The sequence below is a fragment of the Mugil cephalus genome, chromosome 19 (genome assembly GCF_022458985.1).
Source record: "Mugil cephalus isolate CIBA_MC_2020 chromosome 19, CIBA_Mcephalus_1.1, whole genome shotgun sequence".
In the NCBI taxonomy this organism is placed as follows: domain Eukaryota; kingdom Metazoa; phylum Chordata; class Actinopteri; order Mugiliformes; family Mugilidae; genus Mugil; species Mugil cephalus.
In genome coordinates, this window is record NC_061788.1 from 12,378,512 (window position 1) to 12,401,783 (window position 23,272).

The 23,272-nt window shown below is 38.9% G+C and overlaps 1 protein-coding gene across 1 annotated transcript; it reads left to right on the plus strand.

The window, feature by feature from the left end:
• Positions 1-15,731: 15,731 nt before the first annotated feature.
• LOC124996731 (sodium/glucose cotransporter 1-like) lies at positions 15,732-23,020 on the plus strand. The gene is made up of 15 exons (XM_047570012.1): positions 15,732-15,924; positions 16,346-16,417; positions 16,637-16,741; positions 16,946-17,005; positions 17,094-17,198; positions 17,297-17,402; positions 17,814-17,894; positions 17,988-18,196; positions 19,362-19,497; positions 19,668-19,775; positions 19,880-20,030; positions 20,127-20,295; positions 20,691-20,906; positions 21,670-21,772; positions 21,870-23,020. Exons 1-15 carry the CDS (start codon positions 15,784-15,786, stop codon positions 22,082-22,084), a joined length of 1,977 nt encoding a protein of 658 aa, XP_047425968.1. The 5' UTR covers positions 15,732-15,783; the 3' UTR covers positions 22,085-23,020.
• Positions 23,021-23,272: the final 252 nt, after the last annotated feature.

Sequence of the window (23,272 nt, forward strand, 5' to 3'; positions counted from 1 at the left end):
GAAAAAAAAAAAAAAAAACGACCATCGTCAAGTCACGAGGATATTTTTCTGTGGATTGATTTAAGCAACAGTGGGAATTTGTTTGAGGGACGGGCATAAATAAAATTGAGAGAAGGGCAAGTTTTGCTGAAATCATGCCTTATGACTGTCATGTGGTAGGAGCCGGTGCCAACTATAAAAATGAAAAAAAGCTGCTAAAAAAGAGAGAGAGAGAGAGAGAAAAATCAAAGGAGGTATAGAAATGTTGTGTATTTCTTCACTTAAATGAGTCAAGGAGGAAGTTTACTGTGAATTTTAGGCCTGAACCCGTCAGCTGGGAGGAAGTATGGTCACACGGTAATGACAAGCAGCTGAATGTGAGGTAACAGGCTGAAAATTTGACAAATAGGGGCAACGTCACAGATGGGGTTAGTGACGGTCTGTGGGAATTAACACATTAAATAAGACCAACACGTAGGACATGAGTCAAAATTACAAAATACATACAGTATATTGTACAGATTAATACATATTAATACAAAAAAAAACAGAAGGGATCTGGAAAACTGAGGGTGATACTGCAACTAGCTAAAACACGGAAGAACTTACTTTCTACTGCTAAAAAAAGGTTAATGGAAAAGACATTTTTAAAATTCCATCTAAATTTCTTACTGATGACGGTTTGACTATACATGACTTTGTTCTCAGAAGGGATATGGAGACAAAAAAAAAGGTGGCGAAAAAGACGTTTGTTTGTGAGATATGACAGAAGAGTTTCATGAAAAAGGACTTCCCAGTTCAATGGACACCCTGGAAATATCAACGGAGTTTTAAAATGACCTTAAGCTTCAATCTGTGCTGACCAGTCTTTGTATTTGAGGCCAATCTTGAAATAAATCTCAATGAACTTCTTCCAAGGTTGATATTTTCATGGTGTCCAACTGATCTGGAAGAAAACTTTACAAAATGTTTACAAAAAGTTAATATGAATATACCAAATGATGTGGCGTTCATGTTACATGATAAGTAAGCAGATGTGTACAGTTTGCTAAAGGTGAGGTAAGGTTTGAATAACCAGAATAACCAGTTTTACGCTTATCATAACATGAGGTGGGTGGATGTTACGTGGCCCTGGAGAACATACTTAAGGCTTTGCCTAATACTGTAAGTCTCCGATGTGTCATCAGTATTGAGACATCCAATATTTAACAAGGAAAATCATGACAGTTCTGACGAATAAATATCTATAATCCTGGGCGGGTTCAACAGCCAGGTTTATTTGTAGGCCTCCCAAATCATTCCCACATTTTAAAAGAAACTGAGAGAAATCAACTAAGTCCTTACCACTGCCCACTTTTGACACTTTTCATGTCGTTGACCAGCACTTACTTCCCTCTACAACCCCCTCAATAGATTTTCCTTCTAATCAGGTTTTCCCGACACCATCACCACTACGTTTGTCTTGTGACTCCTCTGCTTACTCCTGTCCTCACTTACTCTCTCTTCACTCCCTCCATCTGACTTCTTTATGTGTGTCCTCAGTGACCCCTACATTTCATTCTTGCCCTCTCATCCCCACAGGGCCTTTTCCCCTTTCCTTTATTGTCTATCTGCACCCACCTGCTCCTTGGCTGTAAACTGCTGAGGGAATCAAATGGACAGCCCCACGGGCAGCTGGAGGGAAATTCCACGAGTCTGGCTTTCTAAGAGTTTTAGTGTCTCATTTCCTCTTTTATTTGCCCCCATTTGCTCCAGATCCGCCATTTACCACCTTAAACCCAGTCTTCTGCTGCTAGCCCACAGAGTCTATCCTCTCCTCTCGACTCAGCGCTGCTCAACATACTCCTGCCTCCTCTGTTCGCTTCCCAGAGAGAGTGATGACAGCCGAGGCTCATCCTCCAGGCCAACCTTTGCTCACTGTTTCCTCCTCCGACCCCTCTAACATGAGATTAATGTCTCACTCTTATCCGGCACTAAATGAAGTCCTTAAAAAAAGACATGAGGAGACTTAATTTCTGGCCTCTTGAACCCTGTGCTGGATCACTGCTGCTGATCTGCTCCACTTCCTGATGAATCTCATCAACTCCTCCCTGACATCTGGCCGTTAACCATCTGTCTTTGAGTCAGTTACAACCACTTTCCTCCTGACAAAACCTTCTCTTGACCCATGTGGCGTCTATTATAGGCCGCTGTTAAGTCTTTATCCAACATCCCCTGCTACTGTTGAGTATACTTTTAATTATCTGGAAACTGGACATGTACTCATTGTACGTCACACGAAGGTCTGGGAAACAAATTATTGCCAAATATTGTGAAATAATGACATTTTCTCAATGTGAGTGTGTCAAGAGGTTTGTGTTTTTCCTCACAGGAAGTGTTAAAAACCTGTGCCAAACGTGAGAAAAAAAGATAATTTACACCATTTTAAATCATGAACACTGTCATAACAGTTTTGTGAATGGCATTAGCTCAAGGTGATTAAATACTTAACTATTTCATGTTTTAATATTTTGAAGAAAATACCTAAGGACTAATAGTGTACAGCCTTGCAGATGGTTATTTGTCAGTGTACAAAGGTTGGTGGTTATTTGTATTTGTAAATGCTGTCAGCGGCGCGCTAACGTGGTGACAGTCATATATTAGCATGCTAATGCTAAACAGATACAACATATACCATGCTGGGTATCTCTCTAGAATACTGTAAGGTTTTCACCTTACTATGTGACATAAGGCACATGCAATGTGATGATTTGGTGCTATACAAATAAATTAAACTGAACTGAAAGGTTTTTAAGGTTACTGTTTGTTTATACTAACATACGTATATTGCTTCCTGATATAAGCTTCATGCAGAAATAATTTCTCTCTACTTACAACAAAGGGAAGATCGGCCTGTTTTCAAGCCTCTTGTCGCTGATTCACTAGCCTACTTCTTATGCTATCCATGTTTTCTAGGACACTATGAACAGACTAGCCTGTGAACCCTCTGTAGTCTTTCTCTATTGTTCTCGTTGGCGCCATCTTTAACACGTCTCCATGAAGTCCTCTACTCTGCATACAATGCTCCCATGACTCAGTCAGCGCAGAGCTGGACTTCTTTAAATTCAATCATCCAAATAAAATCCCCATGAACGGGATTCAGCTGTAAAGATGTGAACATAAAGAAACAGCTGCTTCTGTAAGGACGTCTTTACAGACTTTTTCCACCATTTTTCTCAATCAGGTTTGGAATCAGCTGAGTAATGTATGGCCCTCATACACCATCCATCCATCCATCCATCCATCCATCCATCCATCCATCCATCCATCCATCCATCCATCCATCCATCCAACCACCATTTTGTTCCACTTATTCAAAAAATCCTGCAGTTGCAACAGGCTAAGCAAGGTATGCCAGACATCCCTCTCCTTTGAAACATTTGATAATCCTTCATGAGAGATCCCATTCCCAGGTCAGATGAGATACCTAATCCCGGGTCCCCACCCAGTCAGTTGGAGGTGTCCAGTAAAACTAGATGCCAGATGACCAAACCACTTCTGCGGCTCAACTGTAACCTTCCTCCGGATGACCTCCTCCCCCTATCTCTGAGGCTTTGCCCAGTGGTCACTTGCATTTGCAACGCAATTTTTTCCCTCACTACACATGGTTTATGATTATAAGTGGGGGGTGGAGTGCACTGTACTGGTAAGTCAAAAGAAAGACAATGAATCACAACCCGTCATAACACAACCCCTCACTAGACTGCCTTTCTGAATATCAAGGAACCTTTAATCTTACAATGAACCAGTAACTGTATTGAGAGTAGCACCGTTTCAGTGGCCGAAAGAGCCTGAACAACAGGATAATTACTCTTAAATTAGTTCACTGGGTGTTGGCTGTTTTAAGACAATGTGGTTTCTATATTTGGTCATAGGCGCATGCATGGACCTCCTATCTACACGGTTTATCCGTTATTATCATTTGCAAATCTAGAACTATGAAATGGTCCGTCCTTGTCCTTTTATGTCTAACAAGGACTATATTCAGCTTCACCTGTTTGTACTGTCACTGTAGACAAACACAGGTAGTATAGTATTTCTCTTATTAAGACAACGTGAGTTGTCTGTGCATTCAGTGCTCTGTGAGTCACTTATTTATAACCTTGGTTTGCTACAAAACCTCTAGTAAATCGTTTTCATGAATGGCTGACGCATCGATGTGCATAAAATCACATCACTAACCTGCCCTTGTAATTCTAATAGAACACAGGGAAGGTCTCAAGCTGTCGAGCAAAAGTGGCTTTGCATCTGTCACAGGTTTCCTGGTGAAGACTATGGCACGCTTTCAACTGTTGCCTTGGAGGAAACTACGCAGAGCATCAAGATGAAGACTTGTTTTGTCAGAGTTGTTTTCTTTTATCATACTTATGTTATACTTTAATACACTTGATGCAGGTCACCAAAACTGCACACATAAAGAAACACCTGTAACTGTTTATTTATAATTCCTTGCTCTTTTCCAAGCATGTTTAATAAAGAAATTTATATTTAAATTTAAATGAAACGTTCTCAGTCAAAACGTCTGCATGTTTATATCTCTATCCAATCAAACAAGAGTTTGTGTCTGTTAGTATTATTAGCTAATCAACTCACAAAAGGCCAAAAAAAGCCAAAGTGTTGGTCAATGACATTTCTATCTCAGATCCATAATAATAAATTAAAAAAAATATACAAATACGCAGGTTAACATTTACAAAAAGACTGGACACAGGTGTTTTTAGGTAATTCTTCACTGTGAGAAGCCTTTTCTATGCTAATATCCCGCAAGAAAGTTGATACAGGTATCCTGTAAACAGCACATGTAAGTTTGATACTCTGAACCAGGCCTTTTTCTGATTGAGATTTGTAAAATATGCGTATATTTAGGCCTTCGGAGCAACTGATGCAAAACTATGGCCTAAAAAACACCCTTTCCCATCTCATTTCTTGTTAAGCAAGCTATCTAAATACAATGGTAATGTCGAATTAGTTTAGCTCTTGTGTTTTCTGGTCACTTTCATGATATTTTCCCAGGAAAAAAATAATAATATATATATATATATATATATATATATATAGCATTTTTAATTTTTGTTGCACTACATTTGTGTTGCTCATAACTCATGAGCACTCAGTTAGACCAAATGTAGTTACTATATTTTGCCTTTGTATGGCAGTATAACATCACAGCCACGCACTGCATTTAAATGTCTCTTGTTATTACACATTGAAATATCACATTGCCAGTCCAATCTTCCACTCCACAGTGAGTGAAAGACAGTACTGCTGCATGTAAAGTAAATGACAACATTAATGAAGCATCCAGTTTCAACAGCCATGTAAACAGCTTCGATTTTAGGAACACTCCAAATACCTAATTTGTGTGCAAAACATAAACAACCTCAGGGATTATCTGACTGAGTGCAAGAACTGTCAATAAAAACGTAGAATATTCACAAACCGAAGAAGACATGTAGGATAAGATAATACTTTATTTACCTCACATTTAACCTCACAATTTCCTTGTCACTTCCAATGAGTAACTGAAAGTGAGGGTTTAGCAAAGTTGGTTGTTTTTCCGCTTCTGCATTTCTACAACATCATTGACTGGTTTGTCAAGGACAAGATACGCACGACCAAGCTGTTGTTTGAAGAGCAGCTTTTTTTTTTTTCTGTACATGAATATTTCATTTATCTCCTCAAAACAGAAGATGAAAACAAGTCTCTCCCATGAACAGGGTGTCAAGCGTAAACAATATTCTGTACTTGGAATAATTAATCATTTCTGTTTTCATAAAATAGCTACAATTTATATATTAAATCCTAATTATCATCCAAATGAAGAACGCAGCTGCAACTGTTGCCTCATTCATTTTCTATTTATCTCTATTTCCATGGTGACCCTCCATTTCATAACCCCACTTAAAGGCCTGATTCATTTCCAGCCTGTGTAAGTCCTTTGGTTGTCATATGTTCCATTACTTCACAAAGATCACAAAGATACGATTTCAGAGAAGCAATCCACCTATAATTAATAGGCTTACTGGCTTCCAAATTCTGGGCAGTCTGCCCTCCTGTCATACTTTATTATATCGGTCTAAAAATGCCTCTAATGCTTTATCACTACCACGATCTAACCTAAACCTTTTGATCATTTGCCTTAATTTATCCTCTTGTAATAATAATAATAATAATAATAAAAATGCCTTTCTTCCAACCTCCCACTCAAAACATTCTAAACTATTTCTCTCTGAAAGTTCCCATCCATCTTTTCAAGCATGAATATGTAAAAATAAAAAATTCCAACTTCAAACTAAGATATGTGATTTATACATATTTGACATATTCTTCATTAAAAACAACTGCTAAATCAAGCATTTGTAGCCACATTCTCTGATGGCAGCACAAAGGTGAACATCTGTAAGTACAAAATCCACTTAATTACAAATATGAAGGACATCACTGTGCTTAGATTATTTCTACTTTGTGGATCTTTTGCCTACAAATCCATGTAGTCCCTCTCAAACTGCTTGTCCTGTTCAGGATTTAAGAGAGCTACAGTATTCCTCAGCGCGTGTAAGGGAAAAGGTGGGGTTCACACTTACCAAGCATCTTAACTTCTGCAGGTTTTACCAGTATTCTTCCGATCATTGTCTCACTGCCATTGTCCAGGATTTCCCTACATACAGCTGCATGTCTACGTTAGGCGTCAGCACCTGAACAAATACACAGTCAAAGTAAATATGCCTGTAATCTTGGCCAGAAAGATAGATGATTAGACCTGCTAGACTATTAGGCCTGCTCGTAGCCAGCAGGCCTACGACAGGATACATCCACACCATAACTTGTTTGTAAAATACATACTGTACATTTTATGGCTGGCATCCAAGCTTCCACACTGCAAAAACATAAAAGACTAAAACTCGGAAATAGTTTTGTGTTTTCATGAAGTGACACACTGCATTTATTGATACATGGTAGACCCAAGACACATCTAACGTGCTTGCTTAAAGGATTAAATATCTCATCCGTCCTGTCGTCGTCCTGGAGGAGCAGGGTGCATACGTTTACCAGCAGAGCTCAGGGAAAAACATTCTTTTCTTTCTCTTCATGTATACATTTCAATGATTTTTCTAGTTAGATATCCATTTATTGTTTCATATCATATTAATTCCTTTTGCTGAGCTCACTTTCCACCTCCTCTGGTGTAAATTATGTTATAGCTCCTGATTATAGTCAAGTTACATTTAATGCATGTTATTGTATTATATGTTCATAGTACCTCAATCAATCATTGTGTAATTCTTGTTCCCTCACCTGTACACTGGTTTCCATCTGTAAATATACTAAAAAAAAAAAAAAAACCTGTATGTAACCGCTACCTGTACACGTGCAAAGACAATAAAGTAGAATCTAATCTAATCTAAATGATGGTGTGTGTCCTCAATATCCCTGTTCATTGTATAATTACCAGATTTCAGGATTCTGCCATTAGAGTCAACGAAAACATCCTTTGGTTTTCTTTTGGGCTTTCTGGAATGAAAAAAAAGAAAAAAAAAAACTTAAAAAGTAACTTTTTTTTTTTATTCTTTACATTACTGTTTATTACATTATTATTTATAATTATATTATATTGTTGCTTATAAAGGCACGGTTTAGAGTCTGAATGAGCATAAAAGATTATTAAAATACCGTGAAGTTCTTACAAATGGATATATGTATTTGTGCTGCATGCACAATACAGAGACACTATCAACTAACTAACTACTATACACATGAAACCTGCTCATCAAAAAAAATAAAAATAATAATTAGCAGTTATCTGTGATGAATATTCAGTTCAGCAGAGTCATATGAAATATTAAGACTGAAAAAAAAAAATAGATATTTGTGGAATAATGTCACCTTGTTTTTATGCTCTCTGTGCCTTTATTGTGTCACAATGATGCAGCCTTTGTGCTAACTTGTACTACTGTGCCACCTTGTGGAGAATAGAATAGAATAGAATAGAATAGAATAGAATTATGTATAGATTGTATGCATTGATGTCGCTGCCACCGGGGCTACGCCCCCCTGAGGGGCAAAAACACGGTGAAATATAGCAGTAAATACAAGGAGACCGAAGAGAAAATTTGGATTATCAGTTCAAATTAAGGACAAATAAACAAATCCAGACAAACTACCAAATGACAAATGGCCTGAAATCCCTTATCCTGATATAAATATGGACCTGATCAACACTGACAAAATATACACTTATACTAAAGTATGACATTTTGTTCATTTCAGTTGTAGGGTGGGCAGTCAAATGACTTGACCGACCAGTAAGAGGGAGGCACGATGCATCCAGACAGAACTATAGAAATTGATAATTATTGGCCGATCAATAAAAGATAATTAAAAAGAGTCTTATAATCACAGACAGGACCGAACTACACGAAGACTACGAGTTCTCTGGGCTGGTTGTCCCTGGTGTCCCGGTGTCTGTCGAACCAGGAGGCTCGGTGGGCAGTGCTGTTGCTGCTCCCCACTGCACTCATTCCAACCCGGCGTCCTCAGGAAAAGGCCCAGCGCTCCGTCACACACCGACTGACCCCAGCAACAGAGAAAGAGAGACCTGTTTGACAGGACAGACGCACAACAAACTACAACAGGGAGCTTCAGACCACACAGTACCCGACACCAGCAACAGAGAAAGAGAGACTGAATGGTGAATGTGCCTGCAGTACTTAATTGGCAGGCTAAAGACACATCCAGCACACCTGCATCAGATCAATCATCACCTGCAGTCACTCCACACACTCCCCATGTGGAAGCCACACCCACCATTACACCCACACACCCACACGTGCTGTACACAACAGCTGATACAGCTCCACTGTTATGATAAATGTAGCTAAATAAATGAGTTTTACTGAGAAGTAACGTTGGCCACACAATGTTGCATCATCCGACGGGACGTTAAAATGATGACGAGGACTGATCACTAATATTCCCTCTATTATTTTATTGTCATTTATCCTTGGATCTGAAATCATTAAATACTGTCGGTTGTAATGATGCCAAAACAACAACGCCGACAAACTTATCTGAAAGCCCTCTTAAGAACTACTTACTACTTAAGTAACTCATGGTATGAGTTCCTGCCTGTACAGCCTGTGAAAATATATCTCCAACGGCTTTTCAAATCTGTTTGTACAGTCAATCGCACAGCTCTTCCCCATTTTATTTTATTAAGTTTCCAGTTTAGACGCCATTAAAGCCTATGATTCAAATGCGACTAATCTCCATGCTCATCTGTCACTTTTGGCCATCCAGTGGCCGTAACCACGGAGACTTCGCTTGTTGTGACGTCACGTGCATACCCTCCATATGCTTCTTATCTTTTTTTCTGTTCCTGGTCAGAAGTCCTTTTCCTGAATGAATGTTTGTGTCCAAATGTTGACAACTTTAATCTCAGATCAGTTCAAGGTTCATGGTCCTTTATTGTCATTTATATGTTGCACATACAAAAAAAAAATAGTTTCTCCGGAACGGGATCACAAATACATGAAGAATATAAAGTAAAAGTATAGTATAAATAGTGTTATAAAATAAAAATGTGAAATAAAAATGAGGCAAATGCAGTTCGTAGCGCAGTAGATGGTGGAGGTCACGTCAGGTCATTGGCATATTGTTTATGAGTCTCACAGCTTCTTATACCCGTCAACACGTCTGCTCCGCCCTTGGCATTGTGTGCACTTCGGTACCAAATTACACCATTGAGGTGAGTGGCTGCACGGCAGTGAAGGAGGTGAGACTCATTCAATGTGGCTGGTGTCTGCAGACAAGTATTAAAGCTAAGCAATGCTGTTGCATGTTCTCCCAGTTCCTGGGTTCTCTGGGTACTCTTTGCTTCCTCCGCTGTCCAAAGACAAGCTCGTTAGGTGAACAGGTGATTTTAATTTGGCCGCAGGTGTGAGTGTGAATGGTTGTCTGTCTCTGGATGTTGCTCCTCCGATAGACTGCCGACCGGTCCAGGCTGTACCCTGCTTCTCGTCCCAGTGACAGCTGGGATAGGCTCCAGCTCCCCCCCCCCCCCCCCCCCCCCCCCCCCCCCCCCCCCCCCCCGCGGCCCACCAGAGGACATGTGGTTACAGAAAATGAATGAATGAAGGATCTAGTCTGCTAAGTCACAGCTCCCATAGTTTTTCTCACATGAAACCCCGTGTGATCGGACGGATGGGGCATTGCGGTTTTGAATTACATGGGAGCTTCATCTCTAATGACTTAGGGCCTAAGGGCCTGTGTTCAAGTTCCAGGTGATCACCCTGAAGTGCTCAGCCGTGTCTACACACCCGGCGTGACACCGACAGTTCCCTGGGTGAAAACATTTTAGTTCTAGTCATGCCTCTGTTCGTAAAGCCCCTCTGTTGCATCATATGGAAGTGTGCCCAGATATGGAGTTCTGATTATCACTGCGTATCAGTTTTGTTGCCCGACAAGTGAACTTTTGATTATTGACTACATACCGATACGTACATGCCACAATAAAAACCCTTGTTTTATACTGGCACGTAAACCACAAGGTTGATTATGATGTCCTCGGAACACTGCTTTTCTATGTGACACATTAACGCCGTATTTAATTATTATTGTTTAATTGTAGTGATTGAACTTATACGTGCCTCCAAGAATATTCAGATGTACGCTACCCCAGCATTATTATTCTTTAATGCCTTTGAGCTGTTATTGGTTAACTTTATAGCATTCATTAACTGTTATGTAAATGGCACCCGGACACTAGCTGTGGGAATGGTGATAAAAAAATGCTGTAAGAAAAATGTTTTCATCTTTTAATGAATTTTTTGAAAATTTTGAAACATTGTTTACAATCTTTTATTTAACATAAGCTTTTATTCTCTAGCACTTATCAGCACTTTACATATACTTTATTCTTTTATTTGGACTTGTTATTGTGTCATTTTATTCAAGCAGTTGCAGGTATGTAGATATGGATGGAAACAGTAGCTTCAGTAAAGCAAGACTTAAACTAGAAAAAGAGTCACACTGCAGCACATAGTGACCGAACTATTCTGGGCTCCTATAGATAGACAAAAAAAAGTGAGAAACAATCACAGTGATCTCACTACGAAGCAAGGACGATTCCTGCTGCTACGGTTGACGTGGTATTGGCATCTCAAAACAGTAGTGAGGCTTTGTGCTTTCATGCAGGTTGCTCTGAAAGGGATTCTGGCTAAGGTATCCCATGTAATGGTAAAGAGACGCTCTGACATTGAAGATTTGCATGTTAGATAATGCAAATCACAAGCAACAAACAAAACAGTCAAACAAGAAAACTTAGATGTAAGGAAAATTGTGATGTAAATATATGAACACTGGTGCTGAGGTCACAAGATAAATCCTTCACATAACTCTGTCAGGCCAGGCCTGTGGGTTTGTTTCTCTTGCTTCAACCAGGAGAGCATCTGCAGATTCCTGAATTATATAGATAGTAGACACAGAGAGTTCATGAGACACAAGAGAGTCTGTCTTTTCCACAGAACACTTCATCTTTTATTATTAAACATATCTACAGTATTGTGTTGCACTATGTATACTGTATACTAGCACATATGGCAAATGCACTCCTGCAAGACATCACTTTCTTGTCTTTTTGTTGTGATAGCCCAAAACCACAGAGAAAATCTGTCCGTTGCTTTTGGAAGGCCGAAGTCTCTTCTTGGGTTTAAAATAAGGACTGAACTCGACGAGTGTGACCGAGCCTTAATCCCCAAAGAGCATGGCCTCATTCCAGAGATTGATTCTCATTCAAGTGAATATTGATTGTCCCCATTTAGAGATTTCAAGCAGCCATTTGTAACAGACAGTCTGATAATTCCCCCATCCCTCTCCTTATGTCTATCCCTCCCCGTGCTGTCTTCTTCCTTACGTACGATGCTCTGGTAATAAAGCTGCTCATTTTCCTGCTTTTTCCTTCATTGTCACAAAAAATACTTTAGTTACCCCACCCGAAATTAGATTTAGAATTTTTCTTAAATGTGTGAAACAACAACAAATCACATGACATCCACTTAAGCCGAAGTCTGCAGGGAGATGTTAACTTTTAGCATCAACACATATCCTGTGTGTTTTTGCCAAATTTAAGGTTTTGCACAATGACAAACTGACATTGTAAGATAATTATGATGAGACTTGTGTTTTAGAAATGACAGAAAATGTGGCTAAATTACCTTTAACGACAGCTTACAGCAAAACATAACTATCACTAGCTATCGCCTAAATTAATTCTGTGAAGCATAGCTCTTTTTGAGACTAAAAAGTGTCAAACTCAAACTTTGAAACAATTTCAAATGAGATTTTGTTCTACTAAAGCCTCAAACACATTTACATCAAATTTGCGTTTCTGTGAGTCCATTTTTCACAAACTCAAATCTGTTCACCCTAGATGGGTAAAAATATAAAGCATGAACCTTATAGTGCTTATAGCTACATTAGTGTTAGCTCCAGTTAACATTATGAAACTAGGTTAGCTATGGCTAACATATAGCCATAATTAGCCCACAATATTAGCCAAATAGTATCTACGTGGTTTTTATATGGCATTGCTAAATCAGTTGTAGCACTCTTGTTTTCGGGTTCCTTTTATAATGTTTCCTCCCAAAAAATAACTAAATAAAATTGATGTTATAATTACTTCAAATGAGATAAAATGAAATGCTAAAACATAAGATTCTGCTCATAACTGAGTTAAGACCAAACCTACACCATTTTCCCTTTGTACGGCTGTATAACATCACAGCGATGCACTGAGTTTAAATGTTTAATATTTGCACACCAATTCCTACAAAACTATATCTTTTTTTTCAAATTAAGTCATACACTTATTTTTATTTCTAAAGATGATTTTTATCTTTTGCCACTATCATAAATAATCTCCCTCTGTTCCCTAGTCCTTTCTCAAAGTGCCGTCAGGAACCAGTCAGTGCAACTTTGGAAATCGATGTCCCCATTATAATTACAGATAAAGCTACAAGCTAAAACAGCGACAAGGTTGAAGGTACGCTGATATTGGTCCAAGGAACATTTAATGTGTCCAGCGCACAGTTATACAATTGTAACACTTACCTAATGCAATAAAATACAACCTTCAATAGAAGTAATTACTCACTGTGTCCAAATTAGATGCCAGTAGCTTTGTGGATGATAAGTGCTCAAGGTTCATGAATTGCAACACTTCGTTACACATTTACTGTGTTATGACAGAAGTTATAATTTTCAGTCTTTTATATTTAAGAAGAATATGCAGGCGTTATAAGGCCACAGCTTTGGTTATTTTTTTAGTGTCTCACAACGTGCTAATGCATTTGTTTTCAGGAAAATCTGTCTCATGGGACCCTGCTCAGTGGACATTGTCCTTTTTTTATCATATCACTGAGTGCTATAAAACTTACAAAACCTGAATCGTCACATAAAGAATACCAAGTAAAATATTAATTATTACCTATCAGAGTTTTTGAAGTTGATTAATTGTATTCTACAGTTTTGAACATTAAAAAAAGATTCAAGCAAAAAGGCTGACAGAATATTTGCTTGAGGATATAAAACCTCAAATGCTGGCAACAATGCATTTTGTTTCAGGAATCGCATATCTGATGTGGACCTGTTCATTGGACATTGGCCTATTACATTCAGTACTGTAGTTCAGTACTTCAGTACTATAAAACTCCAATATACAGATTTGGATTTTGGTAATCATTTATTCTGCTGGGGTTCTGTTTAGTCTCTCCAAAATGCATTTTGGATTTCTTTTATTGGCTCTTTGCATAATACCACAGCCCACATTATGCAAGCAATCAGGATGTCCTAAAGATGCCTCTGGCCATACACACCTGCAGTATGAGCAGTCTGTTTCAAATATGGCTTGGCTGATACTGGGAGGAGTTATGTAGTGGCTTTAATGATACTGCATGATGTGTTAGATGTTGGGTAACAGGAGACTGAGGAATGGCAGAAAATGGTAGAAAAGTTAGCTGCTTAGCTTAATTTCAAGTGCTAACCTGAACATCCAAGTTCACAACTTCTTGCAGTCGGTTCATAATAAGAGCATTATTAAGAAATGAATGGTGTATGGCCACTGAGACAGTAGGGGGCCTCATATTTTGAAACGGATGCAGATAGTGTAAGTTTGCATTCACAACATCATGCAGTAGCTTTGAACAATGCAGATCTCTTAATAAAATACAGTAAATTACTCTTGTGAAACAGATGTAATTACAGAAAAGAAATCCTGTTCCCCTCTGTAGTTAAGATACTTAGTAAAGATCTCAGTACACATATAGTAAATATAGTAAAATAATCCTATTTCTATAAAAGTCACATTCTCTTTTTTAAAGGATATTTTACTTTCACAGACCCCTTGCAATTACACCACGGTTGAGAATCACTGGCTTAGAAGCTCATGCTGTAGTTATACTGTCCTACAGAGACACCTACTGGCTGTTAAGAAACTCTTAAGACGCTTTACATAATCCGGCCTGAAACCTCCAGAGACAAGGCGACGGTGGCAAGGAAAAACTTCCTCGACGACACATCAACAGATTTTAAGTAGGGTGATCTCTCATTGAGGTTAAGGCAGGAAAAATAACCCTACAACAATCTTTGTAGCATTTACTGGGGGATTGTCCAATGCCAAAATTATATATCATACACTCGGGAGATGCTCCATCATTTCCTTCTCATACCGTATATACACCGGTGTATTAATTGGAAGACTACTAGCTAGACATGGACAGAAGGTTTGCAGTTTTGCGGATCTCGAAACAAAAACAAATAAATAACAGTGCCTTAGTGACCGACAAACGAGACCCTAACTACATTTGTAAATTGTACTAATGTAAAAAGGAAAAAGAAATGACAAAGAAACTTTTGATTGAAAAACTCTCTTCAAAGTGTTAATTTTTTTTTTCTTTTTACAGTGGTCTCCATGTACCCCTTGTACATTAGACTCTTGTACACAAGAGTTAAGAGTTATTCTTCCTGCCTTAACCTCAATAATGATACTTCACGTTTGAAAAATACCTTTTCCAGTAATAACTACCAGATGTCTATGAAGTCCGAGGTTCAGTGTGGGTGGGGCGAAGATGGTGTCAAGTGATTTTTATTTGTCCTTACCACATGGTAAACGATAAAACATTTCCTTGTTGGTAGAGATTCAAACATTTTATGATCAATAATGACATATTCATGTTCCTCAGTGAGATCTATTATCAGTGACTGTACTTTGTTAAACCTGTTGACAAAAGTTCGACTGAATTAAACTGAACTGAATTGGAGTGAACTAAACTGAAGTGAAATACATTGCAGTGGACGGTTCATCTGATGCTCCTTTGTTTTAAAGCAACTCCAGTGCCTTTACTTTCCTTGTCCATTGATGATTAACAACAGTATTTGCTAAAGGGTTACATATTCTAACACATTTGTTCACGAAGTGACACCTGCATGTTGTTCTCTCTTTATGGTTGCTTGTACATCCACTTTCAACCAAATACAATATCAAGTCATCAATATCATTTATTAGATAAGCACTATCGCACGTGCAATTTATTCTCCCCGTTCTTTCCCACACTATCTCTTTCTCCCTCTTGCACACACCCACACACACACCCACATTAACACCCACACGCACACTAGAGTTTATAAGGGTAAATACTGGAGCAAGTGCTTCAGTCAAACAGAAGTGAGTCCAGCAGTACTCTTTCTTTTGTGCAGCTCCCTCTTGGCAACATGTCTGCAGATTATTTTGGATTCTCTTATATAAAGAGAAGCGGCGGAAACAATGGCACGAACACCGTGGCCCTCAACAATGCGGCAGATATCTCCGTTATTGTGATATACTTTTTGGTGGTGTTAGCTGTTGGAGTATGGGTAAGTGGTTCAGTCCTGCAGATTTTATTTTTTTTTTATAGCTGTAAGACGTTAAAAGTCTTGTCTATACTCAGCCAGAAGCAAAATGTAATGATTTATATATTAAGCTTTTTTTTAACTTTACAGTTGCAGAACAGACTAATTGTGAAATCACAGCATGTCACCCAGGAAACTGGTTCATAATTATTTTGTAGCAGATCAGAGACTTTGCGTAAAGCACAGGACACGTTAAACTAAAACAGATGCATTTGTGAGCAACAACAACATTGTGATAGCTTTCAGTTGTTTGTTGTAATGATTCTGTTTTCTTCCATTATATTGATCCATGATAAAGGAGTGGCAGGTGAAATACAGTAGTGTGTCACTGTTTTGAGTGAAAGTATTTTATTTTTTCCTGAAACCTGATCTTCTCCTGTTGCAGGCTATGGTCCGCACCAACCGATCCACTGTGGGTGGCTTCTTCCTCGCAGGGAGGAGTATGGTGTGGTGGCCGGTGGGTATTACACAAAGTGACAGAGTGTTTTTTAGATGTACTGACATAAACATACTACTAGACATCTTTCTGCAGTATGTCTACTGATATTTATTTATTAGTGTGTGCATTCCTTGAAAAGTTAATCAGCAGGTATCTCTGTCTGAAACCCCTCTTAGTATGAGAAGCATAATAAAAGAGAGACAATGCACATCCCTGACCTGAATTAACTGCCTACAGATCGGTGCATCGCTCTTTGCTAGCAACATCGGCAGTGGCCACTTTGTAGGAATCGCTGGAACTGCTGCAGCTGCAGGAATAGCCATTGGTGCATTTGAATGGAACGTGAGTAAAAGTGTCTGCTACTATCACTTCTTACACAAATATATCTCTAACCTGTGAAGCAGATAATACATTATCAGTTATCTCTGACTAACTCTGGCTAATCAACAGTTTACCACAAGAGTATCACCATGCAGATGATCATTATTTGAGTAAACATGGCACTGATTATTTATTCTGTGTTTCTGCCTTGTCTGCATGTTTCAGGCTCTTGTTGTGGTCGTCATTCTGGGATGGCTCTTTGTGCCCATCTACATTAAAGCCGGGGTAAATAAAACACACGGGTCACATTTTACTGTTTGAGCAATGAAAAGAGAGTCGAACAAAGAAAACTAAAAGTTGTGGGTGTGTCTAGGTGGTCACCATGCCAGAGTACCTGAAGAAGAGGTTTGGAGGACAACGCATTCGCATCTATCTCTCTGTGCTCTCCCTCTTCCTGTATGTTTTCACCAAGATTTCAGTAAGTGACTGTGACACAAGATTAACTATCTCTATTCCTTCATTATATTAGGTGTTATACATATATTAAAGTGATGCTTTGTGTTCCTTTCCAATCAGGCAGACATGTTTTCCGGCGCCATTTTCATCAACCAGGCTCTTGGGTTGAACATCTACCTTGCTGTTATCTTGCTGCTTATGATTACTGCACTGTACACCGTCACAGGTCTGTACACAGGATGAATTAACATCCTTTTTGACTGAACTCACAGAGATCCTGCTCGTAAACTAAATCCAGAACTCTTATCTACATAAATAACACCATGACTGAGGGTAAAGTCTCTTTAAGGCCATTTGAGGAGACATACACGCACATAACTCCTCTTTCCTCATATCTTGTTATCTGTGGTGTGTTATTGTGGTTAATTACCCATGGACTAAGATAAGCAGGAGCTGAACTTCTGTTGATGATCTATAATAATGCATCCACACCTGGTTGTTTTTTTTGTTTTTGTTACAACACCATGACAACCTAAATTTATTCTCTCCAACAAGTTTGATTGGATAAGTTATAAGGGATAAAATGTTAACGTTTTCCATTAAACATTTGGTCATAATATCACATATTGTATTTCAGGTGGTTTGGCTGCAGTCATCTATACAGACACTTTACAGACCATCATCATGGTCGTTGGATCGTTTATTCTCATGGGCTTTGGTAAGAAGATATTTTCATTTTTCTTCTTTTTATGAGCTAATATGGCTGTTCAAGACATGTTGGTAATATTATAAAATATCCTCACATCCTCAGCTTTCAATAAAGTGGGTAGCTATGAAAGCTTCCAGGCCCTCTACATGACATCCGTCCCCTCTGTCACGGGTAACATCAGTGCCGAGTGCTATGAACCTCGGGGAGACTCCTTCCATCTTTTTAGGGACCCAATTACAGGAGATCTGCCATGGCCTGGCCTGATCTTTGGACTCACCATTCAGGCCACCTGGTACTGGTGCACTGATCAGGTCAGTAAAGCAAAAGGCCAGAGCTGTAGAGCATTAGAGAGAATACTACTGATACTTCATTCAGACTGAGTGGCAGCTTTTACTAACCATCGGCAACAATTCATAGTCATAAAACTCATTCAGTTGATTTCCACACATTTGTAAACACAATAATGCGTCTTTATCTCATCTGTTTTTGCCAGACTCGTTCAAGCGGTTTGAAATTGCCTGCTGTATGTAGATAGGCCTGCTTTTAGTGGAAATTTAACGTAATGTTGGGACTAAGACTGGATTTCGGTGCAGAGCGAGACACCAATTCAAATGTTGAGAAGATAATTGCCATCTCTTCCCATAACTATTCGGCAGAAATTTTAAATTAAACCGCAAACAGAAAGTAGTATGAAATCCTTTATGATCATTTTCTATCCATCCATCAAATATACATTTGCATACTGAAATGTAGTAAGATAGATTTACGGTCACATATCACTTCTACACCGTAGGTACTGCATGACTCCAGGCCCTAGGCCATAGCCTGAACTCCACCATGGCAGAAATGTAGCTTCACATTAGGGAAACATGTACAGCAACAGCTATGATTGGTCCAAAATGCATTTCTAAGTTGGCGTATTTGTCAGTGGCCAGACTAGCACATAAAAATCATACTGTTCACTCAGCTTCCGCTCAGACAGATGGCTCTGTCCAATCACCAATATGTGAAGAAAACAGAGGAAGTATACACAATTGACTTTCCGCAACAAGTGTTTTAGCGGTGAAACTACAAAATGATGCGCAACTACATTACGTAATGATGCATGGCAATGATTCAGGGCTTCCATAGCAGACAGTCGGTCAAACTCAGAGTTCAACTAGCAAGTTGAGACACAAGGATGGAGTTGAAAGACGTGTACAACAGGATTGTTCCGCAAGTGGCCAAAAGAATTAGCAATTTATGTTCAACACACCGCGTTTGCTTAACAAGGTGTTCAGCATCTTTTGCTTTTCACTCAGACTGGTAACCTGGAAAAATCTTTGTCGCTTCCTTATAGCTTAACCGTACTAATATTCAGATATCTGTTTTTGTGATTACAAGTGAGGGACAAGTGCTTAAGGTACTGTACTACTGTACTTGAGTAAATGTCTTTAGTCGCTTACCTCAAACACATGGTCCTTTTCTCAACTATAGGTGATTGTGCAGCGTTGTCTCTCCGCCAAGAACCTGTCTCACGTAAAAGCTGGTTGTATCCTGTGTGGCTACCTGAAACTTCTGCCTATGTTCCTCATGGTTTTCCCTGGGATGATCAGCAGGATCCTCTATGCTGGTGAGTGTCTTGCAGATTTTGAACAATTTATGACCTGTGTTGATAAAAAAAAAAGAAAAAAGGATCAGTAGTTAAAGACTTTTTGTAGCTAGCTCGTCTTACTACAGAAACAATGATTGATTACATTTTCCTTTAACACAATAACACAATATGTATCAATTTTATTCCAGATGTGGTGGCATGTGTGGACCCAGACTTGTGTCAAGAGTACTGTGGTGCCAGCGTGGGCTGCACCAACATCGCTTATCCCAAACTGGTGGTGGATCTCATGCCGAATGGTGAGTCACTTAAGACCTTTGTCTCATGATCTGTGAATTCAATTTACCTCTTCCTTTAAACTGACTTCCTTTTCTCTTACTAATCTGTTATTCTTTTATTTTAGGTTTGCGAGGTCTTATGCTGTCTGTGATGTTGGCCTCTCTGATGAGCTCCCTCACCTCCATCTTCAACAGTGCCAGTACTCTCTTCACCATGGACATCTACACTAAGATTCGCCGCAAAGCCAGTGAGAAGGAACTCATGATTGCTGGCAGGTAAAAAAAAAGAATAATAATAATTTTGTGGTTGTGTCTGACATGATTATCGTTTAAATTCTTGACTGGTTCTGTGTGTGTTTCAATTGCCTACAGGGTATTTATTTTGGTCCTGATTGGCGTGAGCATTGCGTGGATCCCTGTGGTGCAGTCAGCCCAGAGTGGTCAGCTCTTTGACTACATCCAGTCCATCACCAGCTACCTCACTCCACCCGTTGCAGCTGTCTTCATGCTTGCCATGTTTTGCAAACGTGTCAATGAGGCTGTGAGTTCCCAGATTTAAAGTAATCCTTGATCAGACTTTTGGTGAGACAGTTACTATCAGCCTTATATCTGAACAGTTTATTTTAAACTGGACTAGCTTAGCTTAGTATACACATTGGAAACAAAGGAAAACCATGAAGGCTAAAGGTTAAAACTAAAATATGAATAACTGCTGACTTATAAAGTGCACTAACATTTGGTGTTGTTTGTAATCTGAACGAAATCACAGTCTAACAACAACAATTTGCCATTTTACCTTGTAATTGTATGTGTAACTGTGTTGTACATACACAGACTTGACATTTTTACAGTCTTGTTTCTTTACAGATGCAATAATCTTATCTACTAAGCATTTCTGTCTAAACTGATGTTTTTCCTATTTCTTTCTTTCCTCAGGGCGCATTTTATGGTCTCCTCATTGGACTGGTTATTGGACTGTCCAGGATGATTGCAGAGTTCGCTTACGGGACAGGCAGCTGTGTTAACCCCAGTAACTGTCCCACTATCATATGTGGAGTTCACTACCTCTATTTCTCCATCATCCTGTTTGTCGTCTCCTGCATCATCATACTGGCAATCTCTCTTGCGACCAAACCCATTGACGACAAGCATGTACGTGACTGAGCTGAGCTAGATAAATCATTAATTTGTCCACTGAGTGGAAGACACACCTATACCTACGTTAACAACCCCTGCAGCAAGCAGCAAGTCAATGGACTTTCGATTATTGTATTTCATTAATTTCTTTTTAATTTAATTAAGCAAAGAAGCCAACCTTGAAAACTACATATTATTCCCATGTAGTATTTGCTTTTAAGTCAGGCTTTTTTTTATCCATTAGTCCCTCTATGGATGCAATCTCTGGTGTCACAAAATCCCAAATTGAAATATTTCCTTCAATTTCTTACAAACATACCTTACATATGACTGTGGTTAAAGAAAAAGATTGTTAAAATTTGCACCTCATCTGTCCACTGAACTTGTTTCTAAAATTACCCAAATGCTGACTTTTGTGATAGGGTCATAAGTTTTCTTAAGGCTTTCTTTTGATGACTTGATGTCAACCTCGTTTGCACATTGGTGCCACACAGATTAACATTTCCTAACAACAATTCAGAAAGCCCTTTGAGACCTTTTTATAGCCTCCACATGCTTTGTGGGAATCGATTGGCTTTACTTGAAACACTGTTGGGTGGTACCACAAAGATTGCGACAGTGTTAGTTAATTAATAGTTTTGAGACTGCATGTTGCATTGTCAAAAACCCTGTGTGATTGCTTCCATGGTTGTAGTTACTGTAACTTGCACTGTGGTGCTTAAACTTTTTCACGACTGTAAATAATTAAATCAACTCTTGTGTTGTGCTGTTTTATTAGTTGTATCGACTGTGCTGGAGCCTGAGAAACCGTACGGAGGAGAGGGTGGACCTGGAACAAGATGACTGGGTTGATAACCAAGATTCCGACATGGACATAGATGGTAATGAGCTGATATATGGAGCATATACAGTAATGAGACAATCAGACATCTACACAGTTACAGATTCTCTTCATAGACTGTGTCTCTTCTGTTACAGAACCTGAGGAAGAACCTGGCTTCTTCAAGAAGGCACTGATGTGCTTCTGCGGACTGGAGAATAAAAAAGCAGTCAAGCTGACTCCAGAAGAAGAAGCAGAGATGCAGAAGAAGCTCACAGACACCACGGAGGTGCCTCTTTGGAGGAATGTTGTCAATGCCAACGCCATCATCCTCTTGTGTGTGGCTGTTTTCTGTCATGGATATTTTGCTTAGAAAAATTCTTCGGACTCCAGCAGCTCTAAGATGCTGTAATTTATATTTCAGTGACGGGATTATTTATAAATATAATTTGTGGACAAAGAAAACTAGCTAGTAGCCATCACCACCCTAAAACAAGATGCCTTTCTACTCCATATCATTACCACACATGTATTTTGTGTAAGGTTGCATCAAGTCATGCAGGACAGAGAATAGATTTGCATTTGCCTCTTCTGTGAAACTTTCCTGGATAGATGAGGTAAACCAGTAAAACACAGTTTAACATATTAACACATATTCCATGATATCATTTTAAAATAGTGTCCACACACCTCTTTGTTACCCATTGTTCTAACCCACATTGCGCATGTAGATACTGAGATAACTGTAAGTTTTTTATAGTTGTTTTTGTGACTCTAAACACATTACGATTGGTTATACAACAGCTTAAGTACAGCTCATGAATGGAGCTGCAGGTTCACTCATGCATGTCTTTACCTGAGAAGAGCACACTCATTCAGTTTATGATAGTTGAAATTTATTATTTAATTGGTGGCCGTTCTTCACAAACACTCGATAAAATTATCAGCGCCTTGTACATTTTGATCTTAACACTGAATTTCATTGCCAGGTTACTTGTAATATGTAACCAATGAAGGACAAGAGATTTTTAAAAAAAAAACTAATTACTGTGTGTGCTACCTCATTGTATTTAAACTATTTCCTTGAAATGTGTGCTCAAAGTCCACAAGTTCTGTCACTTCTTTAATCTATGCACCTTACTGTATGTTGTTTTAAGTGTTAATGAATAAATACATCTCAGGGAAGAAGGGCTATGAATTCTCAAAGTTTCCCGCTTTACCACACTTTAATGTACCGGTAGAATCTGCCATTAATTTAGTTTATTTGTTAACCTGTGTCTATTTGTTGAATAAAAGTTGAACGACAACACTCATGATCATGATTTTCATTTACTATCGAGGCTTGAAACATGATTAGTATGTTAGTCTTATCATTAGCTCTGTGGTTAATAATAATTGACCACTGTTGAATGATTTCTGCCTTGGACCTGCACATTTTCTTTTTGTTGCTGTTACACAGGGAGAACATGCAAACTCCACACATAGAGGCCCCAGTCGGCCTGGATTCAAACACAGAAGCTTCTTACTGGGAGGCATCAGTGCCACATTTTCTTTTCATGTG

Bases quoted from the DNA above. Each gene is read 5' to 3' on its own strand.
- LOC124996731 (XM_047570012.1), top strand. From the start codon at position 15,784: ATGTCTGCAGATTATTTTGGATTCTCTTATATAAAGAGAAGCGGCGGA. The intron at 17,895-17,987 runs GTAAGAAGATAT...TCACATCCTCAG, and splicing joins GTTTATTCTCATGGGCTTTG to CTTTCAATAAAGTGGGTAGC. The intron at 20,296-20,690 runs GTGAGTTCCCAG...TTCTTTCCTCAG, and splicing joins GCAAACGTGTCAATGAGGCT to GGCGCATTTTATGGTCTCCT.